General features: G+C 38.3%; 1 protein-coding gene across 8 annotated transcripts in view; it reads left to right on the top strand.

Annotated features, from left to right (window-relative positions):
• The window catches only part of ATRNL1 (attractin like 1), a 715,591-nt gene that overhangs the window by 669,945 nt on the left and 29,105 nt on the right, over positions 1-16,541 (top strand). For 3 of the 8 annotated variants that reach the window (XR_014253040.1, XR_014253041.1, XM_082423366.1), the window contains exon 29: positions 8,033-8,179. Coding sequence is in view for 6 of the 8 variants with exons in the window: in XM_082423366.1 (XP_082279492.1) it covers positions 8,033-8,157 (125 nt within the window). In the remaining 2 variants the exon portion in view is untranslated. Of the gene's footprint in view, positions 1-8,010; positions 12,434-16,541 lie in introns of those variants that run through there. The other 5 variants (XM_082423369.1, XM_082423363.1, XM_082423364.1 and 2 more) reach the window with 3 other exon arrangements.

Below are 16,541 nucleotides of genomic sequence, written 5' to 3'. Positions count from 1 at the left end.
CTCGTGAAGAACCGTGAGGATTTGCAGTGAACAATGACTTGAGACAGTAATGGCCATGATTTCTTCAGCTCATTCTAACTACTGAGGGAAGAGTTCACATAAAATTCAGGGAGTACTCAGCACTGTGGTGCTAGAGTTCTACATTTTGTAGAACTTTTACTGTGTGTCTAAATTAAACTTTAAAATGTTATGATGTGTTGGGAATCCCCTGGCAGTCCAGTGGTTAGGACTCTGAGCTTTCACTGCCGAGGGCCCGCCAGGGTTCAATCCCTGGTCAGGGAACTAAGATCCCACAAGCTGCGCAGCACAGGAAAAAAAAAAAAAAAGGATGTGTTAAAAGCCAAGCAAAATTTTATAACCAGAATACAATTATCATTTGTATTTAAACATTGACATCTGTAGTTGTCACTGGTTTCTAGTAGGTGAAGGGAAACATTTCTTTAAACTCTCAGACAAATACGGTCCATTTGTCATTCCGGTGTCTTCAGCACTTGAAGTATTTCAATTTTTGTCCAACAGTGTAACCTTTGGAGTTTTGCCTAATAATGACTTCAGTTGTGCTGGCCTTCCAACAGATAAATTAAAGTGGAAATGCATATTTTCTAATTATGCATCCAGCCCTAGTTGCATATTGGCAAGGGTGGCCACACTGAATGTTAAATTAAGTCTGCACAACAGCTAGAGTCTATGCAACATCAAAGTTTCCCAAAGTCACTTTCTTAATTGTGTGAAGGATAGCCAGGGCTCTGATCAGTAGTATGTAGCTATATACAATCAGAGGGAAAACATTTAAACATCCCAGCATGGTATTTCCATTTAAATCTGATTACAGTGAAGTAAAACTGTAGCCATTAAAGGTTTAGAAGAACTACAAATATAAGCCGTAAAAGAAGACATAGTAAATGAGGTAGTAAAAACATTTCAGCCGGGCGAACAGTTAACAGTGCTCATTCAAGTCTTCCTGAAGCAGGTTGTGCAATTCATTACAGACCCTGAACCATTCCCTGAGCTCCACTTACACCCGCAATTAACCTTTCACACCTAATGGAGCTGTTTTCTTGGGAAATTAAAATATATAGTGGTGCCTGCTCTTACACAGACTTGGGAGGAGAGCATTTCAAAATGAATGACTTATCTGAGGCTTTGTTCAAATGTAAAATGGAAGTGCTATGTTTGTATATAAAATGAGGCAATTTCATTTGATATGCAGTATTTTATTACTGTACTTATTAATTGTTCTGCATAATTGTAAAAAAAAACACACATCAGTAATTGTATGATTAGATTGTTACTGCTGGCATCTACTAATACCGTTTCACTTCCATTAGGAAAAGCTAGAGTTTTACTAAAGATACCTAAATTCCTGATGTTTCTCCTTGGTGGTTTTGCAAATTTAGTGGTTTTAGAAAGATATATTTACGATTTAAATATTTAGCTGTTACTCATTTCCGTCGCTTCCTCTTTAGGGCATGCCTGCACATGCTTATTGAGAAACGAAGTTCTTAAATTTAGGAGAAAAATATTGTTTTTATCCAAGGTCCTGGGTAAAGGCCTGATTTGGGTGCATCTTCTACTTTTACTAAATACCTCTGGTAGCTCTTAGCATCCAAACCAGTAACAACTAAACTGTGCCCGTGTTCGGAAAGAAATCTGCATGGTCCCAAACAAGTCTGCTTCCTTCCCAGCTTGTCCTGCCCTGGGCGAACCAGAGCAGCGACTGGTGATGTTCCCCATTATCGAACACCAGTTCAAAATGCCAAGAGGCCATGGGAAATGGAAGAGGAAACAGAAGATGGCACTTTCTTTCTTATGAGGTTTATAATTCATATTTAAATAATCTAAATGTCATAGTGTCTGGTATTTAAGAACTAAAAGTGCAAAAAAGGTAAAGCTTATAATAAATATTTAAACCCCAGCATTTTGATTGAATCTACTGGCATATTGTGATGTAAATTTTGCTAGCCTGCAGTGTCTCTGCATCATCTTGACACGGTAAGTGAAATTCCTTTAGAACACCCGTCTAACATAATGAATTGTTCCCCCAGTTAATTGTATTGCTTTGATAACAAGGAACTATGCTAGGCCTAGAGAACACAATAAGTGGATTTCACCAGATGATTTGTGTGACTTGTTGAAAAATGATCTTCTGGACTGACCCTATTTTAATGGAACTCTAATGGCACGGGGGTGTGCCACTGTGCGGCCTCCTACCAGGAGGAAACACCTTCTCCTAGGGCACGGAGAGTGTGGGGTCATCGGCAGAAAACCTCTCACCAGGAAAAAGCTCCTCGGGAAATCTCAACCAGGAGAGAGCGTTTGCGTCAAAGGGCGATATGGAGAACTTACTTCTAAGTTGCTTTTATTTTATTGATACGTATTTTTTTTTTAAATCCAGGGAAGATCTCAAGCCACCTTTATTTCTTCACTGTCATTGTGAAAATGAACCAAGACCAACCCAATTACAAGCAAAGATTATTTATTCAGAACTTGCCATATAGCAAGGGAGTCATCCACCATCGCTTGCTTGCACTGTGGCAGAGACTTAACGACAGGCAAATGTGTGGGACCCTTTTATAATGGAAAAAAGAGAAAGCTTCAAGTATATGCTTATTGGAGGCTGTTGGCTCCAGAAGGCTGGAAAGCTGGCGGCAGGCTAACTAGAAGCGGGGCATTCTCTGTGGTTGGTGAGGGGTGCATATTTCCCTTTCTCTGGTTGGTCCTAAGTTGGAAGCAGGGACAAACATTAGGGAATCTGTCAGTTATTAATCAAGTCCTGGCTGTTTGGGGCCCATTGTTATGGGGTAATTGTTTGACTCCCTGGGTTGTTACTAGAGATGGCAGTCTGACTCCTACAAGCCTGACATAGCAGGCTGGCTTCTTGGGCTGGTTATTATAGATAAGAGACTGGTTTCCTGTGCAGGTTGCTACAGCCTGTGGGCCAGAGTTCTGTTTTTATAGATGGTCTGGCCATTGTCTGTTTGTATCCTCGGTCCCTCACCAGCATATAACTGTTACATTTTGAGGGAGAAGGGGAGCAATATTGTCTTTCTTTAAAGAGCTACTGACTTGACTTTTCTTTTTCTCAATTAAGAAAATTAGATTCCTTAGCTGCAAGGGAATGGTAGAAATTAATTTCTCTCTTTTTTCATGAGTCTTCCACACACTAGCCAATTTAAGAAGACAGGGTTCTTGTCTCTCCTGTTTACTCTTGTGTCCAGGGCCTCTTACAGGTTGAAGGAGGACCTAGCAATTTCTGGGTTGTTGTTGCTGTGTTTTAAGGTTCTCCATATATTAAAATATGAAGAAATTCAAGCATAGTAATAAAAACTTACACTTAACAATTTGACACAAGGCACGCACACACACACACACACACACACACACACAGAGTTATTTTGATTATTGTGCTGTTTGTAATTAAATTACAGGATTTAAAATGCAGAAGAACTCATGGTTTGCCACCAGCTGTGTGGTCCAGGGAAGGACTCAAGCTTAAATTTGAATGAAAGCATCATTTGGCCCATTAAGACGATAAGACCTGGGCAAGTGGCCCTCTGGGCGTCCTCTGTGAGTACACATGGTGGACACTCAAATATCACTGCATGGAGGAAAGCAGGGTTTCCCGCATACATATTGCCATTTATACAGAATCTGAAAATTCAGTTGATTGTTCAGTTTTCATAGGAAAGGACAAAAAGCTGTCAAATTAAAAATAAGCATGCTTTGTAATTTTAGTTTTAAATTAAGGACTGAAATATGGTTTATGATTAATTATTTTCAACTGAATGTGTTTCTAAGCTTACAGATCATTAGTAAACCCAGACTTCACATTCACATACCCCAAATACAAAGATACAGTGACAGTTTAGGATTAGCATAGAATTTCCTGTTTTGGCCACTTAAACTGTTTACTTTTCTCTTGGCTCTGTATATTCTGTATGGAAAACAATGTTTGCAGCCACATGTAAGTGGGAAAGTGTTGTTTCTCAGGGCTCCTTTGGACGAGGTCATGCCGTAGTTTAATGAATAACATGATTTCATATTTGGATGCTGTGATCACTGGAATTAGTGTAAGTGATCTCTGTTCACATTAAAAGAGATGTATATTATTTGTCATATTTGGCTGTCTCTGGATAAGATGCTACCAAAGATGAAATAACAAAAGGTTGTAAATTTTGCCAGAAGTGTGCCAGGAGGTCTGTGGAAACTTAAGGTCTGTCTGTACTGAACTTTCACTTAGCACAACCACGGTCTCTGATTTTTTGTAAATAATGTGCTTCAGCCCCCTCCCTTACAGAAATAACAAACTAATTATTTCTCACAGCATTAATAAGTGGTTAAAACATCTATTTTGGACACTTCAGAAGTTCATCTGTGCTCTTCAAAGGTCAAGAAAGTAAATTTTAAAAAAATTAAAAAAGAAAGTAAATTTTACTTAAATTTGAACCTTTGAACTTATGTTATCTCTAAGAAACTCAGGATAATTATTAATATCCTGAAAGAGTAGGTTACTTAACATCAACCATTAAAAGGTAAATATGTAAGATTATCAGCCTAGCCAGTGATGACTGTAACTTTTTAATTCCTTCCCTCTCTAACACCATTAATTTCTCCTTCTCCATAAATAACTTCTCTTCTGTTTTCAAATGTACTTGAAACTCCTTTTATCTTTAAAAAAATATATGTACCCAGATAATCATATGCATTCACGTACATCTCATCTGACCCTGCTGTTTCCCCTACGTACCAGCTTACTTACCTCTTTCCATCGACAAACATCTTGCACATGAGACTTATGTCTGTTGGCCACACTCCCTCTCACTCCATTCCCTGCTTAACTGTTCAGGCTTCCATCCTCAGTTAAGTATGGAAATGACTCAAGGATCACCAGAATCTTCCTTGAGGAAATCCAAAGGCCTCTTTGGCAAGCCTCACATGCTGGCCCTTTAGGTACTTTTTGCAGACGCCTTGACCTCTCTCCTCCCTTGACTTCCACAGCACTGCGCTAGGCTAGTCGAACTTCCTCTTACAGTGTCCATTTCCCCTCACTGGCATTTCCTTCTGTTCATGAATCTCTGGAGGTCCGTTCTTGCCAGGTCATATTTGAGACTTACCTAGAATAAATTGAGCAACAGGAATGAAATAATTCAATGACACCTTGTATAGGATGAGATCCAAAAGTGAGGCCTTCCTCTAAGAGCAGCACGTGGAGAAGATGTCTGTGAGAGCTCAGGGACTGGTTCAGCTCAATTCACAGTCAAGCCTCCAAGACCTTAGGGAAGGGAAACTGGTGACCTCTTCTCAAAGCAAGCAGTCTGGTCTCGTGGTTTAGTATGAGGATTTGGCACATTTTATTTTACTCAAAAACCAAAACTAGATAAAATGATTCCTGTGTAGCTGTGATAAACCAGGGTATCTGGTTGAGCCATTTCTTGTATAAATTTAGAAAAGGCTTTACTATTCCTGAACATCTTACCAAATGTTCCTGTCAATCAATGGACAAAACAGTGTAACAAAACAATATTATTTCAATTACTTATGATAACTAGAGATCCACTTTTGTGTAGATATTCTACTGATAATACTAATGGTCTTTTTCTTATATTTAAGACATCAGCTAAATTTCTACAAGTCATCTTTCTTCTATGTGCATCCACAACTCTATCCCTGGGGTACTTTCTTACTTCTTAAAAGCAATTTAAGAGACTGTAAAGACAGACTACAGACTGGGAGAAAATATTTTCCAAACATATACAGTGTCTCCTACATACGAACCTTCAAGTTGCGAACTGTCAAAGATGTGAACGTGCGTTCACGTGTCCAATCACGTAATTAGTTTACATGTCTGGTGTACATTGTCATGTGCTTGCATCCTCTACAAGTGGTTGTGCTTTTGTGTACTTTACTGTACAGTACTGTATAGAGTACAGTAGTACATTATCTTTATTTCAAGCCCAGGATGTCAGGAAGCAAACATAAAAGCAGCGACGTTGTAGCTGTACTACTGTACTTTTCAAGGTACTGTACTGTAAGATTGAAAATGTTTTCTTTATTTTTTGTGTTTGGTTTTTGTGTATTATTTGTGTGAAAAGTATTTTAAATCTATTACAGTACAGTACTTATATAGCTGATTGTGTTAGTTGGGTACCTAGGCTAACTTTGTTGGACTTACAAACACTCTCTCAGAATGAAACTCGTTCGTATGTAAGGAACTTACAGTATCTGAAAAAGGACTGGTATCCAAAATGTAAAAGAAATCTCTTAAAAGTCAACAATAAGAAAACAAACAAGAAAATTAAAAATGGGCAAAAGATCTGAACGGATACCTCACCTAAGAAGATTTACATATGACAAATAAGCATATGAAAAGATGCTCAACATCATATGTTATTAGGGAATTACAAATTAAAACAACCATGAGATACAGCCACATGGCTAAAATCCAGAACCTGACAACACCAAATGCTGACAAAGATGTGGTGCAACAGGAGCTCTCATTCATTGCTGGTGGGAATACAAAATAGCACAGCCACTTTGGAAGACAGTTTGACACTTTCTTACAAAGCTAAGACATCGAGTTACATGTGATCCAACAATTGTGCTCCTAGGTATTTGGGAATTGAAAACTTATGTCCACACAAAAACTTGCACATGGGTGTTTATGGCAGCTTTATTCATAATTGCCAAAAATTGGAAGCAATCAAGATGTCCTTCAATAGGGGAACAGATAGAAAAACTGTAGTACATCCATACAATGGAATATTATTTAACAATAAAAAGGAATGAGCCACCGAGCCAAAAGAAAGATATGGTGGAACTTAAAGGCATATTGCTAAGTGAAATAAGACAATCTGAAAAGGCTACATACTGTATGATTCCAACCATATGACATTCTGGAAAAGGCAAAACTATAGAGATATTAAAAAATGATCAGTGGGCTTCCCTGGTGGCGCAGTGGTTGAGAATCTGCCTGCTAATGCAGGGGACACGGGTTCGAGCCCTGGTCTGGGAAGATCCCACATGCCACGGAGCAACTAGGCCCGTGAGCCACAACTACTGAGCCTGCGCGCCTGGAGCCTGTGCTCCGCAACGAGAGAGGCCACGATGGTGAGAGGCCCGCGCACCACGATGAAGAGTGGCCTCCACTTGCCACAATTAGAGAAAGCCCTCGCACAGAAACGAAGACCCAACACAGCCAAAAATAAAATAAATAAATAAATTAATTAAAAAAAACAAAACAAAACACCTAAGCCTTTAAAAAAAAAAAAAAAAAAAAAAAAAAAATGATCAGTGATAACCAGAGGCTCAGGAGAAGAGAAGGGATAAATTGGTAAAGCACAGGGGATTTTTAGGGCAGTGAAACTATTCTGTATGATACTTTCATGGTGAGTATATGACAATATGCTTTTGTTAAAACCTATAGAACTTTGTGTACAGCACAAAATGTGAACCCTAATGTAAACTATGGACGTTACTTAATAATCATGTATCAATATTGGTTCAATTTTTCTGTAAACCTAAAGCTGCTCTAATTTTTTAAAAAAAATCTTAATATACTGACTTTTGTTACACACACACGCACACACACACACACACAACTGAAAATTCTTTATACTTTTAGAACAAATGTGTGTTCAGACATAGAAACAAAGGTGTGGAGTCATATCCACAACTGATTGTGATGTTTTGTCACACACTGATTTGATTGTCCAGTGTCAGTCAGTTAATTTCTTTAGATCCTTGCCCTTCTTCATGTGTACAGTTTGTATGTCCAAGGTAAGAAATTTTTTTTTAAAAAAAAGAATATATTATATGTGTATAACTGAATCACTTTGCTGTACAGCAGTAATTAACACAACATTGTAAATCAGCTATACTTCAATTAAAAAAAATATTTTAAGTAAAGGGTAAACTACTTCCAATAAGCAGCTAAATGTTTGATTGCTGAATGTAAAACAATGCTAGGCCACCACTGTTGCCATCACAGAAATATGTAACCAAACATTTAAGTGTTTTTTTCCTGTTTTTCCAGGCCTTGCAATTGCCAGTGCCCTAATAGATATTTCACAACAGAAGCCTTCAGATAGTAAAGACAAGACTTCAGGAGTCCGAAATCGAAAACACCACCTCTCAACACGTCAAGGAACGTGTGTCTGAGAAATAGAAACTGCTCCTGGAGGTTCTGTAATGTTTGACTTTGTAAATGGCTTCCATTAAGGCTGGTCTGTGGCCTCGATTTTTATGGAGGCAAATCTCTGTATGGTCCCAGGGCCCAGATACAGTTCCCTGCAAATGGGCAATGACCTGAGTGGCCAAAGAATGTTCATGAGTTTTATCAAAGTAACAGTATTGATGGTCACAGTGATAAAGTTAGTTTTTAAGACTATCTTAGGCTTATCACAGATAACATTACTCTGGAAAAAAAATGTATATTGTTTCTTAATGCAGATGAAAAATATGTAATTCATATAAACCAAACTGTTTATATCCCAAGACTTTAAAGAAAGACATTTTATAATGCCTGAATGATGAGAATTGTACAGTTTTTGCCTCATAAGCAAACTTAAGTCACTTGTATATGAGCAGGAAATGAACAAATTGCAATGGCTTTAAATGCTGTTTTATCTCATGTAAACGTAAAAGCAGGATTTTGATTTAGTAGGATGTAAGCAATGTATTTAAATATTTCACAGGACCATATCATGTCCAAACTCAGTTTTCAAATGTGACTATTTTCCACCTAACTGGAATGCAGACCAAAATGAGTCCATTTGGATGGATGGTATATGCAACTTCACAGGAGGTTTATTAGAATTCTGAGTGAAGAGGACATTGCTGTCGTCCATGCCAACTGCCTAACTCATTATCAGAGCTGATAGAGCATGGAAAAGCCTGTCCAGCAATCAATTTTTGCCCTCCTTCCCAAACCAGCCTCCAGTACCACAAACCTAAAGAGAGCTGAAATAGTTATTTTACAGTGTGCAAGCTTCTGCTCTAATATGGTAATTTTTTAATTGCCTAGGAATCATTGGATCAGACCTAAATGATCCATCTGCATTTTTATAAGAACAGATCATGTTCTTTTGGCCTTCCTCTCCTAGCGGCTAGATTTTATCTACTTTTTACAAACATTATGAAAAGTATTTTACAGACAGCACCTCCTCCAAGTCATAAAATGACCCAGGTTCCTTCCTGCCAACTATTTCACTTAGAACACAAGTAGAGAAGAGCATTTGCTGGGAAGCATCTACAGTATTCCTGTTTCTAACACAAGCACATTGGTGTCATGAGAGAGTCTCCAGTTTAAGAAATAAAATAAGTTCATTGTTGCCCACATTTAGCATATTGTTAATGATTCAAACATCTGAATTACGGCAGAAAGGAAAAATGATAGAAGACAGCTTTCACATTGGAACATAGAATCATTTGTGTCCTAATTTTGACAACAGTTCACTAGAACTCAGTAGATTAACAGATCTTGTTTGGAATTGCAGTTTCTTAACTTCAAGGGAACTACAGAATATATGTAGAGAGCAGTGACAGAAATATCTAAAACTGCCTTATACAATATAGTTTTGTTCAATATGAAAGTCATTTAACTATAATTGATGTTTAGTACTATCTATGTACTTATCATGTTCTTTGGATTTCTGGAAGGTAATGACACTTTACTGTTTACAGCTAATGCATAGTTACTTGCATGCTATGGTTGTGCAGTAGCAGAATATGACCCTATTGTGATATTAAATGTTTATTTCACAATGCCATTTAGACATAGCCAGCTTAATTTGATGGGAACGAATGTAATATATAACAGGAATGATCATACAATATGTAGTTGCATCATATATAAGATTGTTAGGTTGCATCTAACCATGACTATGTCATTGTTTTGATAATTAGGGATTTATGAATTATAGTATATATTCCTTATGTTGGCATGATAATTTTGCTATTTTCCATGCGTTAAAAATAAGACTAATTCTTAGATCAATTTAATCTATAGCCTATGGGTTTTTTGGGGGGCTAGGGAGTAGAGCTGGTTGTTTTTACCTCCCTATGATATTTTCTCTCTCTCTCAAAAAGAAAAGAAAATTGAGCGAAGTTTGTAAATGTCTCCTGAAAACCATCAAGCAATTTTATTAGCTTTTTGGGGGGCCCTTTAAATGTTGATTTTTTTCTCCTGGAAAAATAAATTGACAAAACTGGTGAATACAAAAATATAATCATTTAAAAACAAAATGATTGCCCAATTTGTTTAATACTCTGTAACAATTGTCATGAGAGAAAGCATATATAACAAAAATACGGAAACATACAGAGTTGTCCGTAAAATCTATTTCAGCTATATTTTTAGAGAGGCTAAGCAAACAGAATTACTGTGAAAGAATTGTCAAGCCTCATTCACCTTGAATCTCATCAGGTTCTTAAAATTCAGAAATTTGAATTTCAGACAATTATGGGACATAATGCAATGTTAAGTTAAAGTCATACTAAACCTTTCTGGGCCAAATATTGCTAACTCTGTGACTAATTATGCAATATCTTCTCGACTTTCCAAAGCTTTTTACTGGCAATAAAACTCTTCACCCTCAGGTGAAGTGGATTGAAAAGACCTTAGGGATAATCACTTTGAATCTGTGTCATGTTCTTTTTTTCCCCACATCCCAAACACTTTTAATTTGGAAGCTTCTTTTTTTTTTTTTTTTTTTTTAAATCAAACCACAAGTATATGCAGATACTCTTAAAGAAGTTAGGCATTAAATGACTGATTCTCTTGAAAACTCATCTTAATGGAATTGTGTACATTTCAGTTTAGAATGACTTTGAAAAATTCTTTAGATTTTAGGGTTTCTTATTCTTCCAAATATGAAAAATTTTGGTTAAGTGGAATGGAGTTTTAAAAATTAACCTGGGGACACTATTTGGACAGTTAGAGAATTCTCATTGAAAAAAGATGCACATGCTTACAGATCAATTTAATACATTTTAAGAGGATTGGGATTTTCGTAATTGCTTTTAAATGAAAATTTATTTAGTGATACACATAGAAGGAAAATGTACGCCATATACTACTGTGTTATGTTCAATAGGAAAACTTCAAGTAGAATATATTTCAACCTGTAATCGATACTTGCTATGCTTCTCAATATCTCATTTTCTCCGGGTTCCAGTAAGACAGCAGTGACTGCCTGGCTTTGTGTTGCTGCAGGGTCGTTTAGAGTGCAGACTGGTGGCTGGACCTGAGAACAGATGTTGCAACCAGCTTTGCGCTGTGTGGTGCTGGCACGTTTTAACCTTTTGAAGCCTCAGACTTTCCATCTGTGGGGGAAGGTACTGGTGCCCACCTTGCAGAGCTGTTGTGAGCCTAGAAGATAATAGACATAGAGCTTCCACGACGGGCCCTCAGTGCAGTGTAGCTGGTATTAACAATCATGGGACCACCAGGCCACTCTTTTTCTACCGATTGTTTCATGAATTCATCTGTTAATTTTTCATTCATTCTTTTCACCATAGGTAAAAGCCAAGTAGGTTTTTGCAAATGAAGATTTCATAAAAACTTAAGTTCCTGTATTTCTAGGATATAGAGATTTCTAAAAAACCACTTGGATATTTTGGTCAATAGCGGCTCTTAACTCTTTCAAAATATATACAGTTTTAGTAAAGCATTTTTTAAATGACTGCTTGGTGACATTTAGACAGAAACATCAATTGTCACTTTCTCGTCAAAATTTGGCAAGAAGGATCGATCCTTACGTTTGGTTGTCATACATAATACATCTTTTTTTCATTGAACATAAAACTATGATTTGAAAAGTGTTTCATGTAAAAAGTTTTAAAAAATTAAAACTGATCAAATGAACTAATTCTACCCGCATAGACTTAAAAAAAATATCAGCTTCCAAAGACCATTTGCTATTTTACTAAGGTGAGTTTGGAACTTACTTGATCATAAGACTACCTGGGTCAGTGCAGATTCCTACCTTTGCCTCTAGAGATTAAGATACGGAAGGACTTGATGAACCCTGGAGATTCATATGCTTAATAAGCACCTCGGTGATTCTTATGATTAGGCAAATTAAGGAGCCATTGCACTGGGCCAAAGAGCTGCCTTTATTTACAGTTAGAAGAATTTCTTTAAATAACGAAATTATCGAAGTCAAAATGCTTTAAATAATTTTCCGAGGAATACAAGCCATCTGGTTGGTGTTACAACAGTGTTTTCATTACAGTGTACATTTAACATTTTAGTTTTATCAAATTTTTTAAGTGAATGAGAACCATCTCAGTATATATGTATGTAGGTGTGCATGCCAGTGTTAAAACAGATTGTGTGAAAGTTCAAACCGGCTTTAAAAAGCCAACATTTTATGATATAGTATGCTGTTGATCAGGAGTTTAATTACTGAAATAAAAACATTGGATCTTCCAACCCCCATTGCCAAATGAAGTTTTGTTATATATATTTTTTACCCTCCCAAGGTCATCCAGGAAAAAGCATTCAACCGCGGGAAAAGCCCATCTGCCATCTAAGACTTGGTTATAAAATTTGGTTATGGAATTCCACATTCAAAATCCATTTTTCTCTCTTCACCTGAGTTTTCTTGGCCTTTTCTACATGTTCTCTTTGAATTACATGCTGAACACTTTGACTGTTCCTGAGAATGGAAGCAAAGCTCACAAGAGCCGAAGTGGCCAGGATTCCAGCCAAAACTGAGGGTCTCTGCCCTGACCATGTGTTTACATAAGTTGTTCTTACTTACAGTGGAAGTCCTCTTTCCAAGACTGGTGCAGCCATGGCACAGCTGAGGAGTTTTCTAAGAAAGGTCTGCTTGTTCCTTGGCAAGCTCTGGGTTTAGTCCCCACTTTGCCCTCTGGGTCCTGGCCTGTGTCAGTGCTACTGACTGCTCTTCTGGGCCTCAGTCCAGTGTTACTGAGGCAGAGCAGCCAAGAGGATCCAAACGCCTCTCTTCTGTCCAACCCCACAGGAGGACCAAGCACCTCCTGTGCTCAGCGCCTGACCTGAGGCCTAACCCTGAGGGTGGTCCTGCCTGTGCTCTGGGGGATAAAACGGCAGACCCCCTTCTCCTGGGCAGCCCTACACCACACCTCCCAGAGGTCAGGCCAGGGAAGAGGACCACTGTGCCCTGAGAAACTTGCCCAGCCTGGCTAGCATGCCCCAGAAGCGTTAGAGAAGGGAGAAGAGTTTTGGGGAGGAGCCCAGATGAAGATGTGTCTGAAGCAGGGAGGGCTCGGAGTTGAATCCCGGAGCGCCTTTCCCTTACAACAGAAAGCAGCAGCTTAGGGCTTCCCTGGTGGCGCAGTGGTTGAGAATCCACCTGCCAATGCAGGGGACACGGGTTCGAGCCCTGGTCTGGGAAGATCCCACACGCCGTGGAGCAGCTGGGCCCGTGAGCCACAAGTACTGAGCCTGCGCGTCTGGAGCCTGTGCTCCGCAACAAGAGAGGCCGCGACAGTGAGAGGCCCGCGCACCGCGATGAAGAGTGGCCCCCGCTCGCTGCAACTAGAGAAAGCCCTCGCACAGAAACGAAGACCCAACACAGCCAAAAATAAATAAATTAATTAATTAATAAAAAAAAATTAAGAAGCAGCAGCTTCTCTGAACATCTGAGCCTGGCACATGCGCCTCTTCAGCTTCTTGATGGTGGATCAATGGTTATCAAGGGATTTGAAGATTTCAACTCAAAATTTATTTTTCTTTGCCCTGAAGAGGTTTCCTTAGAGAAGTCACCTGTGAGTGGCTGAAGTGAGGGGCCAGCATTCTTTCAGGTCTAACCCACAGCCCTTTCTGATAAACATGCAACTCCCTCTCCAATTTCCAACAGGCTCCCCTGCTTGTTTAGCATTAGGGTTCCTGGCACAGCCATAACAGCCAAGAAATTTTGTTGAGCTTTACTTTCTCCGGCCGTTCAAGTGAAAACAGCAAGTATTATTTTGCTTTCTAAATACGAGACCACATTGTATTTTGGATGAGCTTCTGGAAACTGCACCCCCCTCCCCCATTCTGACCTGTCTGCCTTCCAGGGCTCCCACCCTTTGTTGAGGAAATAATTCTGCCCTGTTCAAGGACTGGTTGTGGAGCAGCCCTAAGTGAACAAGAAACCGAACCCCTCAAAGATCCCTGCAGAAACACTGTATTCTCCTCACCATCAAAAGGTTTGACCATTTTTATTTTGGGCAGAAGTGAAATTTTCACTCAGGCGAGATAGCTGTTTAAGCACAATCCTCTTTAAACCAGCTGTGTGCGTGGTCAGATAGGAGATCCTACTCTAGAAAATCCACCTAAGAAAATGGCATTAGTGAGCAAATTCTTCTAACAGTTCTTTGTGCCTCTGTCGCCCCTATTGCTGAAAGATATCTTAAACAGTGTGCTTTTCAGTTATGTATAAGTTATCTTGGAATAGGTCCTGTGTGGGACACACTTGAGTTTTAATGTGAACTCAAATGCCAACTTTTTTTAATGCCTTGGAACAGTTGTCTAAACTATTTCTAAGTAACCTGGGATAAAAATGCTCACCTACCTTACTTAGGTGTTATGATGGGTTTATGTTGTTGAAATAGGAAGTAGATTAGAGTTAACTGTTTTGTCCTTACACTATGAAAAGATTTAAGGTTAAATTCGGGGAATCATGAGCAACGATTCTTCTCGATTATTTTTGGTAACACTAAAGGGCGTATATGTGCCAAAGTTCCCAAATAATTAAATTGCGATAGAAACCACTGATATATGTTACCTGGTAATTCAGAGTGGTGCTTTTCAGGATTTTTACAGTGTCTATTACATTTTGCAAATATTACCTTCCTCAACTTTAAATGGTAATTTTATAGCAAATACCACCAGATTGTTTTAGATTTTCTTTCCCATCATCACACATCTTTCCTGACCCTCCATCGATTAGTCAGCTTATTTCCCCCAGCAACAGACTAGTGCTCTCAAACCTCTATCAATGCTTTAAAAATAAATAAATAACACAAAATAGGTCTTGAACATCTTTGTTCCCTTGTGACAACGCACATTGGCAGCAGTAATCTTTTCCTTTAGATCAGCTTGTTTGAAATACGATGGTACTTAAAAGGAAGGCCGGCTGGAAGGACACCAATAAAAATACCAGCTCAGCTTAAAACAATTTGATTTCAACCCAAAATGAATTACCTTGCAACACAAATAGATAATGGCAAATGGGATATTCTACTTATCAGGACTATTCCCTGCTGAGAGTTAGAACTCCAGGTTCATTTGAAGCTCATTGCCCTGGGAGTATAAAAAAATATGGTCTCCTGAACATTTATGTGCAGATGAACTAGTTGGAAGAGGAAACGAAGACTGAATATACAACATCCACTCCTTGCTGATTTCTGAAGTGACAGCTCCAGTTTGACCTTCCAGTGCAGAAATTCAAGATGTTGGCTGTTAAAGGAAACAGCTTTTCTGTAAGGGAAAAATACCAAATAGCATCATTTTGTTTCGCAGGAAGCAGTTGTCCATGATGAGCTTTACAAACTAGAAGTTTGTAAGGATATGTAACGATGTTTTGTTTGTGTTTTCATACATGATATGCAATGTTTTAGTGACAAGATTTTCCTTTTCTAAACCATACTTAGAAGATGGTTATGTGGTAGACTTTTCAGTAGTAATTCTTACTTTGATAGCACATATGAACCACATGGGTTTTGCACATTAGTGAATTGAGAATTACTTTGTCCTAAAGTGGAATGGCCAAAGAAAGAATATACCTTCATGGGAATCCCTTGAGAAAAAAATAACAATTTTTCTACTGTTTCAGTATGTCATAAGATTCTTATATCCTTTCACACTGCATAAATGCAATTAATGATCTCTCTCTCTCTCTGGTGCAAATTACTTTGTGTACATATTCTTGATGTAGTCTTGATAATTGCCCTTGCAGTGTAGTCTCTAAGAGATTATTTACAATATTTGCAAAGATTATGGCAACGTCAAATATATCATCTTGGTGGAGTAGAAAACAAAGAATAATAATTAGTCATTTCTACAAGTTTGGAATCTACTATGACTGTTGGTATAAAGTTTAATTCCACTTATAAAACAAGTCACTTCGTGTCACTAAAATTAAAGCAAATTTCCAGAATCGGGTCTTAACCACGTTAATATCAATTCGAAATGGCAGCATTGTTTGGATGTTTTGTGCTTTATATTATATGAACGAGTCTGTAAACTATACATGAACCAAAAATATCCAAGGAAGCAGAGGCGGTTGAATCAATTCCGTCAGTTTTTTCAAAGGCTGTTGACTCATGATCTAGTGGTTAAAATGGAGACCCGGGAAAACTAGAATAAAACCAAGATTCTATCCTCAGCTGAATGACAAGTCTCACACACCATGCTTCCTTCCTTCCAGGGTGCTTATGAGAAATAGAGAGTTTTCAGAACCTCAGATCCAGTCCCATATGACTTGTTATCAGAAGGCTGTCCAGATGGCACTGTGTGTAAGCCTTTGGTAATATTCTTTGCATTGTCATAACACTTACAACAATTTCAT

Source organism: Balaenoptera physalus (assembly GCF_965194825.1).
Source record: "Balaenoptera physalus genome assembly, chromosome: 14".
In the NCBI taxonomy this organism is placed as follows: domain Eukaryota; kingdom Metazoa; phylum Chordata; class Mammalia; order Artiodactyla; family Balaenopteridae; genus Balaenoptera; species Balaenoptera physalus.
The sequence above is the reverse complement of the archived record's forward strand: the minus strand, read 5'-3'. Positions and strand labels throughout refer to the sequence as shown.